We start from the raw sequence: 19,711 nt of genomic DNA, 5'->3' as shown, positions 1-19,711 counted from the left end.
CTCACACATGCTAGGCAAGTGCTCTACTTCGGAGTCACAACCCAGCCCCTACTTTTTAAATTTCGATTGATTCTTTTTAGTTTTAGTTAACACTGGGATACATTTTCACATAATCACAAAAGCATGGACTATAATTGCGCTAATTCAGCTCACAGCACTTCCCCTCTCCCCTCTCTTCTCCATCTATTCTACTGATCTTTCTATAATATGTAGTAGTTGTTTGTTTTATTTTAATTAGTTTCTTGTGGATATGCTTGATATTGAGATTCACTGTACTATATTCATGTATGTACATACAAAATATCAGTCAGATTCATTCAACTGGTCTCCCTCTATTCTGTACCACCTTTTTCTCCCTCAATCCCTTTTATCTACTCGACTGATCTCCACTCTTTTTTTTCTTTCATTCTGTACTCTCTATTTTCTTCTTTTTTTATTTTTTTAAATTAGTTTCCACATATCACAGATAACATTTGACCTTTGAATTTTGGGGACTGGCTTATTTTACTTAATATGGTAGTCTCTAGTTTCTTCCATTTACTGGAGAATGCTATAATTTCATTCTTTATGGATGAATAATGCTCCCTTATGTACATATACCGCATTTTCTTTTTCCATTCATCTGTAGAAGGGCACCTAGTTTGGTTCCATAGCTTGGCTATTGTGAATTGTACTGCTATAAACATTCAAGTGGTTGCATCCCTGTAGTATGCTGACTTAAAACTCTTTGAATATATACCAAGGAGTGGGATAGCTGGGTCATATGGTAGTTCCATTCCTAGTGTTTGGGGGAAATCTTCATATTGCCTCACTTTCTGGAGTGATTATATTAAATTGCAGTACCACCAACAATGTGTAAGTGTGTCTTCATACATGTCCTTAGGGTAATGATATCCATCTCATTCCACCATCTTTTACCTCCATGCCCTCTCTCTTCCCCTCTCACTCCTTTGCCTTATCAAGAGTTCCTCTAATCTTCCCATGCTCCCCCTGGCAAACCCCCTATGAATCAGCCTCCTTATATCAGAGAAAACATTCGGCATTTGTTTTTTGGAGATTGGCTAACTTCACTTAGCATTATATTCTCCATCTCCATCCATTTACCTACAAATGCCATATTTTATTCTCTTTTATTGCTGAATAATATTACATTCTGTATATGTACCATATATTTTTTAATCGTTCATCTACTGAAAGGCATCTAGGTTGGTTCCACAATTTAGCTATTGTGAATTGTGCTGCTGTAAACATTGATGTGGCTGTGTCCCTGTAGTATGTGGTTTTTAAGTCCTTTAGGTATAATCCGAGGAGAGGATTAGCTGGGTCAAATGGTGGTTCCATACCCAGTTTTCCAAGGAATCTCCATACTGCTTTCCATATTGGCTGCCCCAATTTGCAGTCTACCATCAGTGTATGAGTGTGCCTTTTCCCCCACATCCTCGCCAACACTTACTGTTGTTTGTCTTAATAATAGCTGCCATTCTAACTAAAGTGAGATGAAATATTAGAGTAGTTTTAATTTGCATTTCTCTGATTGCTAGAGATGATGAGCATTTTTTCATATATTTGTTGATTGATTGTATATTCTCTTCTGAGAAGTGTCTGTTCAGGTCTTGGGCCCATTTGTTGATTGGGTTATTTGTTTTGGTGGTGCTTAGCTTTTTGAGTTCTTTATATACCCTAGAGATTAGTGCTCTATCTGATGTGTGAGAGGTAAATATTTGCTCCCAGGATGTAGGCTCTCTGTTCACCTCACAGATTGTTTATTTTGCTGAGAAAAAAAAAAAAAACTTTTTAGTTTGATTTCATCCCATTTATTGATTCTTGGTTTAAATTCTTACACTATTAGAATCTTATTAAGGAAATCCGGGCCTAATCCCACATGATGTAGATTAGGGCCTACTTTTTCTATTATTGGATGCAGAGTCTTTGGTTTAATTCCTAGGTCCTTGATGCATTTTGAGTTAAGTTTTGTGCATGGTGAGAGATAGGAGTTTAATTTCATTTTGTTGCATATGGATTTCCAGTTTTCCCAGCACTGTCTATTGAAGATGTTATCTTTTCTCCAGTGCATGTTTTGGGCACCCTTGTCTAATATAAGATAATTGTAATTTTGTGGGTTAGTCTCTATGACATCTATTCTGTACCATTGGTCCACCAGTCTGTTTTTCGTGCCAAAACAATGCTGCTTTTGTTACTATTGCTCTGTAGTATAGTTTAAGGTCTAGTATAGTGACGCCACCTGCTTCACTCTTCCTGCTAAGGATTGCTTTAGCTATTCTGGGTCTCTTATTCTTCTAGATGAATTTCATGATTGCTTTTTCTATTTCTATGAGGAATGCCATTGGGATTTTTATTGGAATTGCATTAAATCTGTATAGTGCTTTTGGTAGTATGGTCATTTTGATAATATTAATTCTGCCTATCCAAGAGCAAGGTAGATCCTTCCATTTTCTAAGGTCTTCTTTGATTTCTTTCTCTAGGGTTTTGTAGTTTTCATTGTATAGATCTTTCACCTCTTTTGTTGATTCCCAAGTACCCCCCTTTTTTTTTAATGGCTATTGTGAGTGGAGTAGTTTTCCTCATTTTCTTCTCAGAGGATTTGTCACTAATATACAGAAATGCCTTTGATTTATGAGTAGTGATTTTATATCCTGCTACTTTGCTGAATTCATTTACTAGTTCTAGAAGTTTTGTGGTGGAGTTTTTTTGGGTCTTTTAGATATAGAATCATATCATCAGCAAATGGTGCTAATTTAAGTTCTTCTTTTCCTATATATATCCCTTTAATTTCTTTCGTCTAATTGCTCTGGCCAGTATTTCAAGAACTATGTTGAATAGAAGTGGTGAACGAGGGCATCCCTGTCTTGTTCCAGATTTTAGAGGGAATCCCTTCAATTTTTCTCTGTTTAGAATGATGTTGGCCTGAGGCTTAGCATAGATAGCCTTTGCGATGTTGAGATATGTTCTTATTATCCCCAGTTTTTCTAGTGTTTGGAACATAAAGTGGTGCTGTATTTTGTCAAATGCTTTTTCTGCATCTATAGACATGATCATATGATTCTTATCTTTAAGTCTATTGATGTGATAAATTACATTATTGCTTTTCTGTATGTTGAGCCAACCCTGCATCCCTGGGATGAATCCCACTTGATCATGGTATACAATCCTTTTGAATGTTTTTGTATTCGATTTGCCAGAATTTTACTTAGAATTTTTACATCTATGTTCATTAGAGATATTAGTCTGAAGTTTTCTTTCTTTGAAGTGTCTTTGACTGGTTTTGGAATCAGGGTGATATTGGCCTCATAGAATGAGTTTGGAAGTGCTCCCTCTTTTTCTATTTCCTGAAATAAATTGAAGAGTATTAGTATTAGTTCTTCTTTAAAGATCTTGTAGAACTCAGCTGTGTATCCATCTGGACCTGGGCTTTTCTTCGTTTTTTTTCTTCTTCTTCTGTTTTCTCACTTGCTATTGATCTATTTAAGTTGTGTATATCTTCCTGGCTCAATCTGGGAAGATCTTATGACTTAAGGAATTTATCGATGCCTTCAATGTCTTCTAGTTTATTGGAGTATAAGGTTTCAAAGTACTTTCTAATTATCTTCTGTAATTCTGTATTGTCTGTTGTGATATTGCCTTTTTCTTCACTTATGCTAGTAATTTGAGTTCTCGCCTTCTCTTCATTAGTGTGGCTAAGGGTCTATCAATTTTATTTCTTTTTTCAAGGAACCAACTTTTAGTTTTGTCATTTTTTTCAATTGTTTCTTTTGTTTCGATTTCATTGATTTCAGCTCTGATTTTAATTATTTCTTGCCTTTTACTGCTTTTGCTGCTGATTTGTTCTTCTTTTTCTAGGGCTTTGAGATGTAGTGTGAGGTTATTTATTTGCTGACTTTTTCTTCTTTTAAGGAATGAACTCTATGCAATAAACTTTCCTCTTAGTACTGCTTTCATAGTGTCCCAGAGATTTCCATATGTTGTATCTGTGTTCTCATTTACCTCTAAGAATTTTTTAATCTCCTCCTTTCTGTCTTCTGTAGCCCATTGTTCATTCAGTAGCATATTGTTCAGTCTCCATGTGATGCATAAATTTTCATTTTTTATTTTGTTGTTGATTTCCAATTTCAATCCATTATGATCTGATAAAATACATGGTAGTATGTCTACTTTTTTGTATTTGCTAAGAGTTGCTGTGTGGCATAGTATATGGTCTATTTTAGCGAAAGATCCATGTGCTGCTGAGAAGAAAGTGTATCCACTTGATACTGGTTGAAGTATTCTATATATGTCCTGTTAAGTCTAAGTTATTAATTGTGTTATTGAGCTCTATAGTTTCGTTAGTCAACTTTTGTTTGGAAGATCTATCCAGTGGTGAGAGAAATGTGTTAAAGTCACCCATGATTATTGTGTTGTAGTCAATTTGACTCTTGAACTTGAAAAGAATTTATTTGATGAATATAGCTGCACCATTGTTTGGGGCATATATATTTATGATTGTTATGTCTTGTTGGCGTATTGTTCCCTTGAGCAGTATGTAATGTCCATCTTTATCCCTTTTGATTAATTTTGGCTTGATGTCTACTTTATTTGATATGAGTATGGAAACCCCTGCTTGCTTCCGTAGTCCATGTGAGTGTTATGATTTTTTTTCCCAACCCTTCACCTTCAATCTGGGTATGTCTTTTCTAAACAGATGAGTCTCCTGTAGGCAGCATATTGTTGGATCTTTATTTAATCCAGTCTGCTAGCCTGTCTTCTGATTGGTGAGTTTAAGCCATTGTCTTTTAGGATTAGTGTTGAGACATGATTTGCATTTCCAGCCATATTTGTTTATTTTTGTTATTTAACTTGACTTGGTTTTCTTCTTTGATTAGTTTTTCCTTTAGTGTGCTACCTTCCTCTGCTGGTTTTCATTGTTGTTTTTCATTTCCTCTTCATTAAGTATTTTGCCAAGGATGTTTGTAGTGCCAATTTTCTAGCAATAAATTCTTTTAACTTTTACTAATCGTGCAAGGTTTTTATTTCATCTTCAAATTTGAAGCTTAATTTTGCTGGATACATGATTCTTAGTTGGCACTCATTATCTTTCAGAGCTTGAAATATGTTGTTCCAGGATCTTCTTTCAGGGTCTGTGTTGAAAAATCTGCCATTATCCTAATTGGTTTACCCCTATATGTAATCTGATTCCTTTCTCTTGTAGCTTTTAAAATTCTCTCCTTGTTCTGTATGTTGGGCATTTTCATTATAATGTGTCTTGGTGTGGATCTGTTGTGATTTTGCACATTTGGCATCCTGTAGGCTTCTGGATATAGATTTCTGTTTCATTCTTCATATCTGGAAAGTTTTCTGATATTATTTTGTTAAACAGATTGTTCATTCCTTTGGTTTGTACTTCTATGCCTTCCTGTATCCCAATAACTCTTAAATTTGGTCTTTTTATGCCATCCCATATTTCTTGAATATTCTGCTTGTGGTTTCTTATCATTTTCACTGTGCTGTTTACATTCTTTTCAAGATGATAAAGTGTATCATCTTCATTATCTGATGTCCTATCTTTAAGTGGTCTACTCTATTGGTGATGCTCTCCTTTGAGTTTTTAGTTTGATTTATTAGTTCTTTCATTTCAAGGATTTCTGTTTGGTTTTTTGTTGTTGTTGTTGTTTATTTGTTTGTTTGTTTGTTTGAATCGCCTCTATCTCCCTGTTGATTTGATCTTTTGCTTCTTGGATTTGTTTATTTAGCTCATTGTCAAAGTGATCTTTCACTGCCTGTATTTGTTCTCTAATGTCTTAAATCTTTCTCTAAAATTCTTTCTGATGTAGCTGTCAATTCTTTTGATGATGTGTTGTCTTGAATTATTTGTGGTACTTTCTTTCCTTGTCTTTTCATGTTGCTCACATTTCTTTTTTTTCCCACCTCTGTGTGACTGGTGTGTTATTGTTTTTACCTTATATATTTGTAGTGCTCTTGTATGGTTCCATGATCCCTCCTTTGTGGGGAAGGACAATGTGAACAGATCCTAATGAACAAATTATTGTTATTAAAACATTTACAGTTTAGTCTCAATGTCCAGAAATGTTGGATTCAATTATTATTTAAAATATAATAATTAGTTTCATAAAAAGGTTTATAATTTCTGGCGGTGGCCAATGAACTGGAGGTCGGATGTAGGATAATATACTTCTCAAATGGAGGTCCCATTTGATAGCCACGCCCACCAAAATGGCTAGAGAGGTTTTCCAAGATGGAGTCGGACTACTTCCAGTGCCAAGCTGTCTGGTGAGGCAGGAGGATCTAGGATGGCTTTGTCCTTTAGCTAGATTGCAGCCATGTGGCCTGCGTGGGAGCGGCGCGGAGCTGACTATGTGATTCTGGTACGCTGCTTGAGAGCCATGTGTGCGCTAAAACTGCAGGCTTTGTGTCCGGAGTCCAAAGTCTTATTGGAATATAGACACTCTGATTTCTGCACAGGTGTTCGTAGCTCTGATGGTTTCTGTGAAAATCCACTGTATAGGGGTCTTGTCAAATGCTCTGAGATGTTGTATTTCATCTAGGTGACACCTTGTGGAGACGCCTCCTGTTTTCTTGGTTTAATTCCACAGAGCAGCCAGAAACAGTACCTCCTCTCCTCTGCCATCTTGGATCCAACTTCTTTTTGTTTCTTTGAGGCTATTGTAAATGGGGTAGTTTTCCTTATTTCCCTGTCAGAGGATTTGTCACTGATTAGAAATGCCTTTCATTTATGGGTTTTTGATTTTAAATCCTGCTACTTTGCCTAATTCATTTATTAGTTCTAGAAGTTTTCTGGTAGAACTTTTTAGGTCTTCTAGCTATAGAATCATATCATCTGCAAATAGTGCTAATTTGAGTTCTTCTTTTCCTATCTGTATCTCTTTAATTTTTTTTATCTTTCTAATTGCTCTGGCCAGTGTTTCAAGAACTATGTTGAATAGAAGTGGTGAAAGAGGGTATCCCTGCCTTTTCCCAGTTTTTAAAGGGAATGCCTTCAATTTTTCTCTGTTTAGAATGATGTTGGCCTGAGGTTTGGCATAGATAGCCTTTAAGATGCCTAGATACGTTCCTGTCATCCCTAGATAGATTTTTTAGTGTTTTGAACATGACAGTGTGCTGTATTTTGTCGAATGCTTTTTTACATCTATTGAGATGATCATATGATTCTTATCTTTAAGTCTATTGATGTGGTGAATTACATTTATTGGTTTCCATATGTTAGACCAACCTTGCATCCCTGGGATGATTCCAACTTGATCATGTTGCACTCTCTTTTTGATATGTTTTTCTATTTGATTTGCCAGAATTTTAGCATCTATGTTCATTAGAGATATTAGTCTAATTTTTTTTCTTTGTTGTGTCTTTACCTGTTTTTGGAATCAGGGTGATATTGGCCTCATAAAATGAGTTTGGAAATGCTCCTTCTTTTTCTATTTCACGAAATAATTTGTAGAGTATTGGTATTAGTTCTTCTTTATGGGTTTTGTAGAACTCAGCTGTGTATCCATCTGGTCCTGGGCTTTTCTTGGTTCATCGAACTAGAAATTAGACCAGAAACCCTACCCCCTGCAACTGCTAGAAGAAAATAGAGGCCTAACACTTTAACATGTCATAATAGGAACCGGCTTCCTTAACAAGACTCCAAAATACATTTTTTTAAAAGCAGCTCAAGCAATATCAAGAACAGGTAGCAGCAGTGCTGATAAGAATATAAATTGGTAAACATTATGGAAAACTATTTGCTTTTATGTATTAAAGCTGCACATCTGCCTATTCCTATGACTCATAAGTTTTACTTCTATCTAGATACCCTAGAACAGTAGCTTTCAAACTTTTGACCAAATATATTTCACATCTTAACCTAGTACCCACACACATGCATATAGTCATGTCTTTGTGTTTGTGTGTGTGTGTGTGTGTGTGTGTGTTTAAGCATATACACCACATGTGGGTATATACAGAGCTCACAAATTTATGACACAATACTTTTTGTAACTTTAAGGAAGGCTTTTTGATACTTTCTGGTTTTTTTTTCTACCTGTCTTAAATTCATGTTGTGCTGCCATAACAATATCTGAGAATGGGTAGTTTATATAGTGCAGTAATTTATTTTTTACAGTTGTAGAAGCTGATAAGTCCAAAATCAGGGGGCCCACATCAAACTGGGATATTTTTACTGTGTCTTTCCACAGCAAATGGTGGAAATGTAAAAGAGCATGCATGACAGAGATTGGAGATTGAGCTCATAACCAAAAAGCCCTTTTATAATCACCCATAATCCATTCATGAGGATGGAGAATTCATTAATGTTAAACCACAACACAAAGAAAAGACCACCAACACCAATTTCAGATCAAATTAAAGCAAGCGTGTAATTCTGACCTGCCTGGACTGTCTCTCCCGAAATCCTTCCGTTAGAGAACAGTACTCCAGCTCTCAAGGATCACAGTTTTATAGCACAAAAGTTATAAAAGTGGGGTGTCTTGAGAACTTACAGAAAACAGGATTTTGACAAGCATAATACATAGACCATTAAGGTAGTAGGTTAATGGTCTAAATGGTTCAGCACTTAGGGAGTAAATTTAGATCCCAACATCAGAATTTATGAGGCATCATTAGGATTTCAGAGAGGGTTGTTATCTGGTCAGGAAAAGCCAGAATTTATGAGTTAAGCTTATATATATATAACCTAGTTAAGGTTTCAGAGAGAGTTGTTATCTGGTCAGGGAAAACCAGGCATGGGTGAGTTCAAGGCATGAGCAGGCATTCCAAGCAAGTTTAGAAATTGCAGTGATTTATAGTAAAACAGAAATTAACTTTTCATGACTTTGTGAGGAGTTGGCTCCCAATCTTAAGATGGAATTAGGCTGGGTTCATCAAGTAATACCTCCCTTTAGCTCCCCCTCCCCAACATTGTTGCATTAGGGATTAATGCAACATGCTTGTGGGGGGAACACATTCAAACCATAATATCACCTTATTAATTATTTATGATCAATAATTTGAAGAACATTATCCTAATGAAAGCCTCACGTGAAATATAAAGCAATGTTAATAGCTACATTGTTTATAGTAGCAGCAAATGAAAACAAATGTCCATCAAGAAAAATGGATAAGGGGCTGGGGTTGTGACTCAGTAGTAGAGCTCTTGCCTAGCATGTATGAAGCACTGAGTACGATTCTCAGCACCACATATAAATAAACAAATTAAAGGTCCATTGAGAACTAAAAAATGTATTTAAGAAAAAAAGAAAAGAAAAATGGATAAATGAAATGAAGTATAGCCAGACAATGGAATGGTATACAACAGTGAAAATGTTCTATAGCTTTGCACACATCAGGAAGGAGGAATCTCAAACACAGTATTGAGTAAGCAAATCAGTTGTGTAACATATACAGTATGATTTCTTTTGTATAAATTTTTAAAACATGCTAAACTGAACAATATGTTTTGATTAACATGTGTGCAAAAGTATGCTTAAGTGCCAGTTGTAATGGTGCATGCCTGTAGTATAGTCCTGGCTTAGGAAGCTAAGGCAGAAGGGTTGCTTGAGCCCAAACCTTCAAGACCAACCACGGGCAATATAAACAAGACCCTGTCACCAAGAAAAGGAAATTTTGGGTTTTTTTAATTTAAGTAAGCAAATGACTGATGTGCATTCCACATGGATGAACCTTGAAAACATATGCTAAGTAAAATAAGCCAGTCACAAAAAGTCACATATGATTCCATTTATGTTAAAGGTTCAGAATAGGTAAATCTATAAAGACAGAATGTAGATTAGTGGTTGAGGGTTGGAATAAAATGTGAAGTGAATTCTAATGGCTGTGGTATTTTTGTCAGGAGTGATGAAAATATTTTTTTTTTCTCTTTTTTTTTTAAATTTTTTATTGTTGGCTGTTCAAAACATTACATAGTTCCTGATATATCATATTTCACACTTTGATTCAAGTGGGTTATGAGCTCCCATTTTTACCCCATAAATGATGAAAATATTTTAAAACTGATCATGGTAATGGTTACTCAACTATGTATATACTTTACATACCATTGAATTGTACAGTTTAAATCCATTAATTGTGTCCTAATTATATCAATAATGCTGCTAAAATTAAGTAAGAAGATAATAGGTTTGAAACTCAGGATAATAGTTATCTGGGGAAGAAGGGAGTTGAAATCTAAGCAAGGCACCAAGTAGTGTTTTGGGATTTCAGTTATAGTCTGTTTCTTCACCTAGATGGTAGGCATATCAGTAAGTTTTTATTGTTATTGTGTATATTTTATACATTTTTTTATTTAATACTTAATAAAAATTTTTTTAGTTAATACTTTTTTATATTTTTACACCCATACCTGTTATGATCAAGTTTAATATAGAATATGCTATAAATATACTACAAATCTAGATCAGTACAAGTTTTCCTCAAAATGTTCCCTTTGTTAAAAATTATTCTTTATGTATTAAAATTGCCAAAAGTATTTTTGGAGAAAAAGGTACCCAACACATTGTATTCTGTATATCAGAATACACTTAACGATAACCTGCCTACTTTGCTTCATTGTGTTTGTAACCAACCTAATTCACCTCTTATATTATTTCACCTATTAACTGATTTCCTGGTTTCCTGACTTGGACTTCCCCAGTCAGTTTTCCATATTGCAGTCAGAAATATTTCTTGGAAATACAGATAGTTTGTTATTTCTCTGATCAGAACTCTTCAGTGAAATTTCATGTTCTGCTGTGGATATAGTTTATGGATAAAAACTAAATACTTTAAGATTACTTTCCAAGGCCTATTTAATTGCCGAAGTCTGGCTGGGCACAAAATAACCCAGCAGCCACACAGCCTTGTAGGTTCAAAACAGGAACTCCCTTGAAGCCATGCACACAGCTTTCTCCAGGGACACACCACACCCCAACCAGAAATCCCTCCTCTCGCACTTCCCAACCAATGGGAACTCTCCGGGAATCCCCGGGAGAACTGGAAAATAGCCAGTGCCTGAGGCAGCAAGAGCTGCCCCATTGTCTGACAGTAAAGGTCAAATATACAATACAATCAATCCAGCATCACAGCAATTATATATAGCTTAACTCAAATCATCATCTCAGTGGTTCGCTGGCATCACCTTTCAAACATTCCCTCTGGCAAATGCCAGGCATCATTCTGACTGGCAGTGGCTCTCAACATTTAATTTCCCTTTTTTTTTTTTAACAGTATCTTCCACCCATATTTATTGTTACCACACACATAAGGTTGTTCTCTTGCTAGCTTCTGGATCCTTGGTACATGCCATTTTCTCAGCCTGAAAGTGTACTTCTTATTTTCCATCTCTGTAACACCTACAAGGTTTAGCTTATATATTCCTTTCTTCTTAGAAGTTTCCCTAGCCACCCAACCCTCCCTCACATATAGCTAAAATGCCTTTCCCATTTTTCCCTTAGTATTTTTGCAGTAATATGCCTGTAGTATTTATTTAAGCATATTAACACTTATTGATACTTTTCTGTATATCTGTAAATTCCCCCGGGGCAAGACTGTTTTATTTTTGTAGCCCCATTACCTAACACTGCCTAGCCCCCATGGAAAGTACTCAGTAACTATTTATTGAATGAACTAGATGAATTTATAATAAAATTACTGACAATTAAAACTATTACTCAGGCTTTTGCACTAGCCTAGTTGACTGATTTTAATATATTCTTTATTTTGCTTTTAAAAATTTCTTCTACATGGACATTTAATATTGAATATATTAGGTGTTCATGCCTCCTATAATTTGATGTTTAAAGAAACTGAAACCCTTTCAAAGGAAATACATAAAAATATGTATCTTAAAAAAATAAGAAATAAAATAGTAAATGAAGATATCTAAAAAAGAAAAATTTATATCTTCTATTTTCTTTTTAATATCTGAAGTTTGCAAGTATAAATTTTGGCAAATATGCTTCAGTTTTTCATTGACTAAGGTGTATGCTATCCTAACTACAATTCTGACAAAAGTGCCATTTTTAGTCTTCTATATATCAGAAAAATCTGAAATGGAAAAAGTTATCTAAAAACTAGAACTAAAAAGCAAGTAACATCTCTATCCAAGATGATGGTTACTTATATTTACATGTGAAAAATTTAGAAGATAATGCACATGAGAGATGACTTTATTGAGATGGGACTTGGTGGGTAGTTTTATTTTATTTCTCTTTCTCTAAACATTTCACTAAAAATTTAAGCCCAAATTATTTGGTTTAATAATCTATTTATCCAGCTCTGGTTGCATCTGAAGTCATATACTGGATTATTTCTTCATATAACCAGTCTACTGTTAAATTTACAATTCAACTCCTTTTCATTTTTAATTCAGTCTACCTGAAAGGAGTAAAGTTTAAAGATTTTTTAAAAAACATAGAAAGAACAAGAGAGAGAAAGGAGGAAGGGAGTGAGGGAGGGAGTAAGATACACGATTTCAAGAGGAACTGATTTCCTGAAAGGCAGTAATATTATTACATCATATTTTGGAAAAGTTCTTATCCCAGTTGTACATTTAACTGTTACCATGGTCAAATTCATACTGTTTCCTCATTTATAAAGTTGGAATCAATACCAACTTCATGGGACTACTATGAGAATAATATGAAAATAATATGTAAGTACATAGCAGTCAGTAACACATAAATGTTATGTGCTACATTATTTACATGTCATCCTAGTTGAATTGCCATAATATTACTGACTAAAAGAAAAGTTCCTCCACATCTCACCCACTGTGAAAAAGGAAGGGAAAATTAAAAAAAAATAGAAGGGAGAAAAGAACAAATCATTGTTTAATGGTGAGAGCATAACATGCTGAAATAGATATCTCAGAGAACATGAACCAAAATTCATTCAACTTATATTTAATGTTTTGCATTATTAGATTTTCTTTCCTTTACATCATGTGTTTCCCCCTTTCAGTTCATCTTAGACTATTATTCCTGAAATAGTTCTTAATAATATTGAGCAGAATCCATCAATGGTCCCAGTGCCTTAAGAATATATTCTAGCTTCTTACAGCGAATTTGTCTTCCACTGTCTAATCCCAGTGTACTTTTTGAGAGAAGACAGGCCAGTTATATACTACCTACTGCATACATTATATTTAAGAGATTATGTTACTCCTTTCAATAATTTAGGTTTTAAAAACTAAGGAGTAGAGAAGTTCAGTGATTAATCCAGGATCATACTGATAGTAACTAGTATCAAAATTCAAGCAGTCTATCACAGTAGTTTTCAAACTTTAACATGGATCAGAATCAACCAGACAGCTTGTTAAAATACAGCCTACTAGATCCCAACCCCATAGCTTCTTACCCCATAGATCAGTAACAGAGAGGAAGAGGTAGGGACAGTGTGGAAGATTTTGCATTTCCAAGTTCCCAAGTTATGTATATTATGGTCATTCAGAGACTACACATTGAAACATTACTGATCTACCAGACTACAACGTGTTTTCTCTTTTCCTGTTTCACATTACTCCTCCATAAGTATAATGCACTCTTGCCAATTGAAAGAGTGATACTCAAAATGCACTTGGTGCTTTTTTTCCTTTGTACTTTTTAATTTTTTCCCCACACATAGCTACTTTCTTTTTCTTGCCCTTCCCCCTATCATTCCTTACCTGTTGGAGTAACTTTCCTTTATAAAGCTGCTCAAATGCCCCCTTTTCTCTAAAGTCCTATCTCATGCTATAAATGTACTGCTATTATTTTTGAACTCATTGAACTTTATACCAGTTTCTATCATCACTTACTATCTTGTGTTGTAGCTATTTGTTTATGTATTTTAATGTTCTGTATTACATTTATAAATTCCTTAATTGTTTATCACATAATGCTTAGTAAATACTGGACTATTTTTAAGACTCTAGTGCTTTTATTTTATATTATTAAATATGATAGTTCATGTAAAAATACTTTATTAACCATGAAATGTTATATAAAGATGATGTACTTTTGTCTTTCATAGACTCTGAGCATCCCAGAAATAAAAAAGCACATTTCATAATTAGTTTGTAAACACTTAAAGAGATCAGGGAATTCACAGAGAATAAAAAATGACAAATTTAATTTTGGCAAAATAAAAGGCCAAAGAAATTGAACAACAGAAATAATTTCTCCTACTGTGTAGCAAAACCTGTCATTATCTCTCTCTCTCTCACACACACACACACACACACACACATATAAATAACACACAGAAATAGTCGTCAAAATATAGCCATTGGTTGTATTAGCACTGCTCTTTGGGTGTCAATCTAGAGAAGATGAAGTATTTTTGGAAATATTACAAATCTGAGCTTGCAAATTAAACAGTTGGAAAAAAATTAACTGTAGTTTCATTTCTTATTAACATTGTGGTATGATGTTATGATTTTCTTGGAAATAAAATTCAACTTCCATAATATCCAATAAATTTAAAATACATATAGAAAAATTTTTTTTAAAAAACATAGCTTAGCCAAAAGAATGAAAAAAAATACATATAGAAAGAACATCATTGTCAGGATAAAATCATGGACACTATACTTTGAAAAAGAAACTACAGAAACACAAGGTAGAATGAACTTAATATGTAAAATTACAAAGTTCACAGGGCCACGGGTCAGTCAAATTCTTTGCGTGTCAGATTATTTTATCATGTTTTATTTTAAAAAATTATATTTTTCTCTCTTCTACAGAAATGGTGAGAGCATAACATGCCAGAATTGTTATGAGAATGAATGTGTGTATGTGTGTATTGTTTTTTCTTTTCCCAGTGCTGGGTTCAAACCCAGGGTCTCATGCATTCTAGAGGAACACTCTACCACTCTGCTACATCCCCAGCCCTATTATGGGAATGTTTTTAATTCTTAGAGGAGGCAAAGTGCTAAAAGCCTTCTGAACATTGTATTCTATGAGGGCATACTAAAGTTCTTCACTGAAATTTTAGATTTATCCAATAAATCGCCAGAAGTTGTTGGCCTTCCAATCACATTACTGATATTATAATGAATTAGCTATCAAAATTATAAAAGGCTGTAATACAGCACTTTGGTTAGGAAAGACAGGCAAAATTCCTAAGAAATAGAAACATATTAACAACTATATAATTATCCGGTGCCATTTTGAGAATAACTAAAGTACATTATCCAATTTTGACTGCTAGAACAAAAGCATATTTTAAAGAAATATAACTAAAATTAAAGGATAGAAAATAAGCCTTAAATTTTTTAATGAAAACATGAATTTCCGTAAGAAGTCTAAAGGTGACTCAGTAGTCATTTTCAGATATAAGAAAAGTTTTAAATAAATGTGAACAACTCTTCTCTTACATGACTAAAAAAATATTAGTTGTAAAATTTTTTAATTAACATAATTTCTTTGTTTTCAAAAGATGAAAAAGAAATAATGTTACAAGATCAAAGTAACAAAGAACATGATTCTAACTGCCACACAAAAATCCAGACCTTCAACTTTGACAATAGACTTGCAGGGCTTTTCCACCTTTTTATCTTTCTTATCTAATCTATTGGTTAAAATGTAGACTGGAAATTGATAATGATCTCTCAGTGATCTGTGTCCACCAATGAGCCTGTTAGTAACTGAGCTCTCTAACCTTTTCCCTAATGCATTCATTTATGAAAAATCTTATTTTACTTTAAAGCTTCTATACTTCTTGAGCAGGAGCACAAATCTAAATCTCACTCAGTTGTTCAGTGCTTTATATGTTAGACTTTTGAACATAAATATTACTACACTTGATAACTTTTATTCACTGATTGAAATCTTACAACTGTATGAGATATGAAAAAACTTATATTAGGGGGAAAATGCTAATTTGAATATAATCAAATTGTTTCAAAGTAGCTTCTTTATTCTGATTCCACATTCAGTGCCTTTTTTCAATCCACCATACTAATTGTTATTATAAAAACATTAACCAGAATGCCCAATTTGTGTAGCAACTGGAAGATCTCTTACTATAATGATTTTATTCCTAAAACAGTTGTTTATATGTAAAGAAAATTTGATTGGCTTTTGTTATTGAATATATTTAAACCAAACATTCATTGCAATTTAGTATTCATCCACTTTTTCTTTCCTTTCAGGCCTGTATGTGGAATCAGAGGGAAAACTCTCATAATTAACCTACCAGGTAGCAAGAAAGGATCTCAGGTAAGCATCCTTGACATTTATGGTTTAGTGTGAGGACTTTTAACCAAGTATTGGGAGTTAGCAAACCAAAAAGTTGGAGCATTCCACATTACTGACAGTAATTGGGGGATTCCCAAAATCACCCTTAGTTTCAATAATTCACTAGAAAGACTCAGAGAACTCCCTCAACCCTTGTTACACTCACAGTTATAGTTCATTATAAGGGAAAAATACTAATTAAATTAACCAAAAGAAAAAATACATAAGACAGAATACAGAGGAAAAATGCCAAATGTGGAGGTTTTTATTGTCCTCTGCTGGTAAAGTCATGAATGCTTTATTTTCCTGGTGTCAGTGTGTGAAAGTACACATAGAATATTGTCAGTCAGAGATCATCACCTGCACTCTTGGTGTATCCAGAGGTGGTGGTGTTACATACTGACTATGTGGCTAACCTTTAGTTTTTTAGCCCTTTCCAGAGATTGGACTGATGTCTTTGGAAGGTATACTCTCTATTACCTTCCAAAGACAAAACCAATACCCTTGTAACCCAAAGCCCCTGTTAGGTAGCCAAAGGCTCAGGAAAACAAAGGATTTTTACTTCTATCAAGCATGATATTCTGAGGACCTAAGGATCACCTCCCAGTAGCTGAGAACAAAGGTCAAACTCTCTTGAGGTAATGTTAGTTCTTCACTACACAAATTGCCACTGGCATTTTGCCCAAGCTTTCATATAGCAAAAAATTAACATTAATCAAAGAGGACATCTATATTATCAGTATTTATAGATTTGAAAGAGGTAATGTGGACTATTGCAAACACTTTTATATTTTTGTAGTATACTCATTTTCCACCTTGACCTACTGTACTTTTTGTACTATATTTGTGCAAAACTGTATACCAAGGAAATTAGCTGAACTAATTTTCACTTCTTCATTAGTCCAGTCATTTTCTATTGATATTATATTCTGAGGAAACTAATTTTTAACTCAGTTTCTCTATACATCTGATCATCTATTTCAATATTGCAATATTACTAATAATGACATTATTACAGCATTACAGTATAGAAGTAGATAAACAAGTCAAAAGATACTGACCCAATACTAGAGTCCTCCTCAGAAATTAACAGTGAGCTCATCTATCATCATATCGGATGACCAAAATGTCTCCCAAGGTGTTACCACTGAGATTTTCAAGCGTGTCAGGTTCTAAAAAAAGGAGTGGTCTTAGCAACATATGACTTCATCCTTTCAAGTGTCTGATATTGTTGTGCTAAGAAACAATATCATCTTTTGTTCTAAGCCTCTTTTGAGACACCAGTGTTATCTTTTGTTTTCCTCACTGCATAACCTTTTCATGCATTTCTTCACCTAAGCTTCCATTCTTGTATCCATTTTTACCCAAACATTTCTTTGAAAGGAACACAAGGTTCAATTACCGTGGTGGTCCAGATTGTCATCAATAATGCTAGTTTTGCAAATGCTTCCCACTCACTCCATTCCTATCCATATAGGGTACGATTATAAAGGTAAAGAGCTAGTAGACTGCCGTAACCGACTAGGCAATATAACTGCACTCTTTCAAACCTAATTTGGTCAGATGGTAACATTAGTCCCTTAAGGATTATAACATAAAAGTTTAAAGATATAGTTAACAGTTTTCTCACTTCAGAATCATCCCCTCTTCTGGTACCTACAGCTGTATACTGATCCTGAGACCACTGCATCAGGTAGAAAAAAAGAAAGTTGAGGTAACATGGAAGAAAAAGAAAAAGTACACTTATAAAGAAAAAGTATAGTCATACCAGCATTGTTCCCCAAATCCCATTTCCCAGAAAAGCGAAAGTATTTCTGTAGTGGGGACCTTCCTTTTCCACTTCCTATGTTGAATGTGATCATGTACTCATGAAGACACACACAAACCAGCCCTTAATACCTTTATCTCCTCTCACTGAAAACAACATATATTTCAGTTGCCCATTCTATTCTCTATCAAACTCTTACTCTGAGGATGAAAATATTAGGATCTCTTTGTGTAAACCAGCAGCCACTTGCATCAATATGATTTGCCAGTTACATGCAGGGCCTTTCCCAAACCATTGGATTCTGCCCCATAGCCTTCTGCAGTCTCTTAAAACAATTCTTAGCATTTTGTCTCAGAGGGTACAACTATATCTAGATTCAGCCTATCTTTACATTTGGGTAGCCCTTCAGTGTCCAATCATCTCATGGGCCAAGGTAGCAGCATCAAGCAATTACACTTTATATCCACTCTCCATTTCTAATCAACTTCTAATCTTACAAGGAAGTTCTTCTGATGAACATTAACATATCCATCAGTTAATGCACCTGTTAATTTCCCCCAATGATTTCCTTAAGGCCATGCCCCAAGCAGACATTTCTTTAATAGATCAGTTTTCGTTGCCCTTCTGCCTGACCATATGGCCAGCCCACTGGACACCACTCATGAGTCAGCAAAAACCCAAATTTAGAGGCAAGAATAATGTATTTCGGACCATCGAGTTGAATTGCTTTTATCTTCTTCAGCCAACTACAAAGTTGGAATACTTTAAAAGACTGCCTTCACTTCAGATACCAATTGCAAATTTAAGATACCTAAAACCACTCTTAGGTTTAATAATTCATTAGGATTCACAAAACTCACTGAGAGCTGTTATACTCATCGTTATTTTTTATAGGGAAGGGATACAAATTAAAATCATCTAAGGAGAAAAGTACATAGGGAAGAATACAAGAAAGATATCAAACAAGGAAATTACATTGTCCTCTCCTTTTGGAGTCATGGACATGGAAATGTTATCCTTCATCAGTGTATAATAGTACTTTCAGAGTATTGCCAGCTAAGAATGCTAACCTTAGCTGGTGGTATCCAGAGTTTTAGTGCCTGGTGGCTAAACTCTCCAGGCAAAGACTTTTTATCAGGCATGTCATTCCAAGGGTCTAGAGAAACTTCCCAGAAGCTGAGAGTAAAGGCCCTAAATGCCCTTTTGTCAAGGTTAAATTCTTATTATATAGTAAACTGATTGAGCCATACAAAGAGAAGTCAAAAGTTTAGGCAGCCTTCCAGTATTCCAGTAATCTCTCCAAAATTTTAAGTTATTTCTTTACATCTTAGTTGATATAGTGTTACCTTAAATGAGAAAGAGAAATACTTCTACTTATTCCCCAACATACCTGGCTCTATGTTTTGGTTATAACTTCTCACATTTATCTTTTGGTAATACATTGTAGGTAATCTCAGCACTTGAGCTGCAGATTATATTTACTTTATGCAAGTCAATATATAAGCTCATTTCTATTTTTACATATTGTACTATGTTTCCTGGTTATACTTTATTATGATAGTCACATAATGACTATTTTCTGAACAAAATAATCTAGTTGTCCTGTGGGTTGTCAGTTCTAGTGTCCTACTATAACTGAAAACTTTTGCCTTTCTCACCTTTCTCATGATGTATTTTTAAACCCTAAAGTTGTATCAGATTTTAGCTTAAAAAAAATGCA

At 34.4% G+C, this 19,711-nt stretch overlaps 1 protein-coding gene across 5 annotated transcripts in view; it reads left to right on the top strand.

The window, feature by feature from the left end:
* Window positions 1-19,711, top strand: part of Gphn (gephyrin) — a 623,546-nt gene that overhangs the window by 329,567 nt on the left and 274,268 nt on the right. For all 5 annotated transcript variants that reach the window (XM_027929749.3, XM_071607954.1, XM_071607955.1 and 2 more), the window contains exon 6: window positions 16,139-16,205. In XM_027929749.3, the coding sequence (XP_027785550.1) occupies window positions 16,139-16,205 (67 nt within the window). The remainder of the gene's footprint in view (window positions 1-16,138; window positions 16,206-19,711) is intronic.

The sequence above is a fragment of the Marmota flaviventris genome, chromosome 2 (assembly GCF_047511675.1).
Source record: "Marmota flaviventris isolate mMarFla1 chromosome 2, mMarFla1.hap1, whole genome shotgun sequence".
NCBI lineage: Eukaryota > Metazoa > Chordata > Mammalia > Rodentia > Sciuridae > Marmota > Marmota flaviventris.
This window is presented reverse-complemented; position numbering and strand designations above follow the sequence as displayed.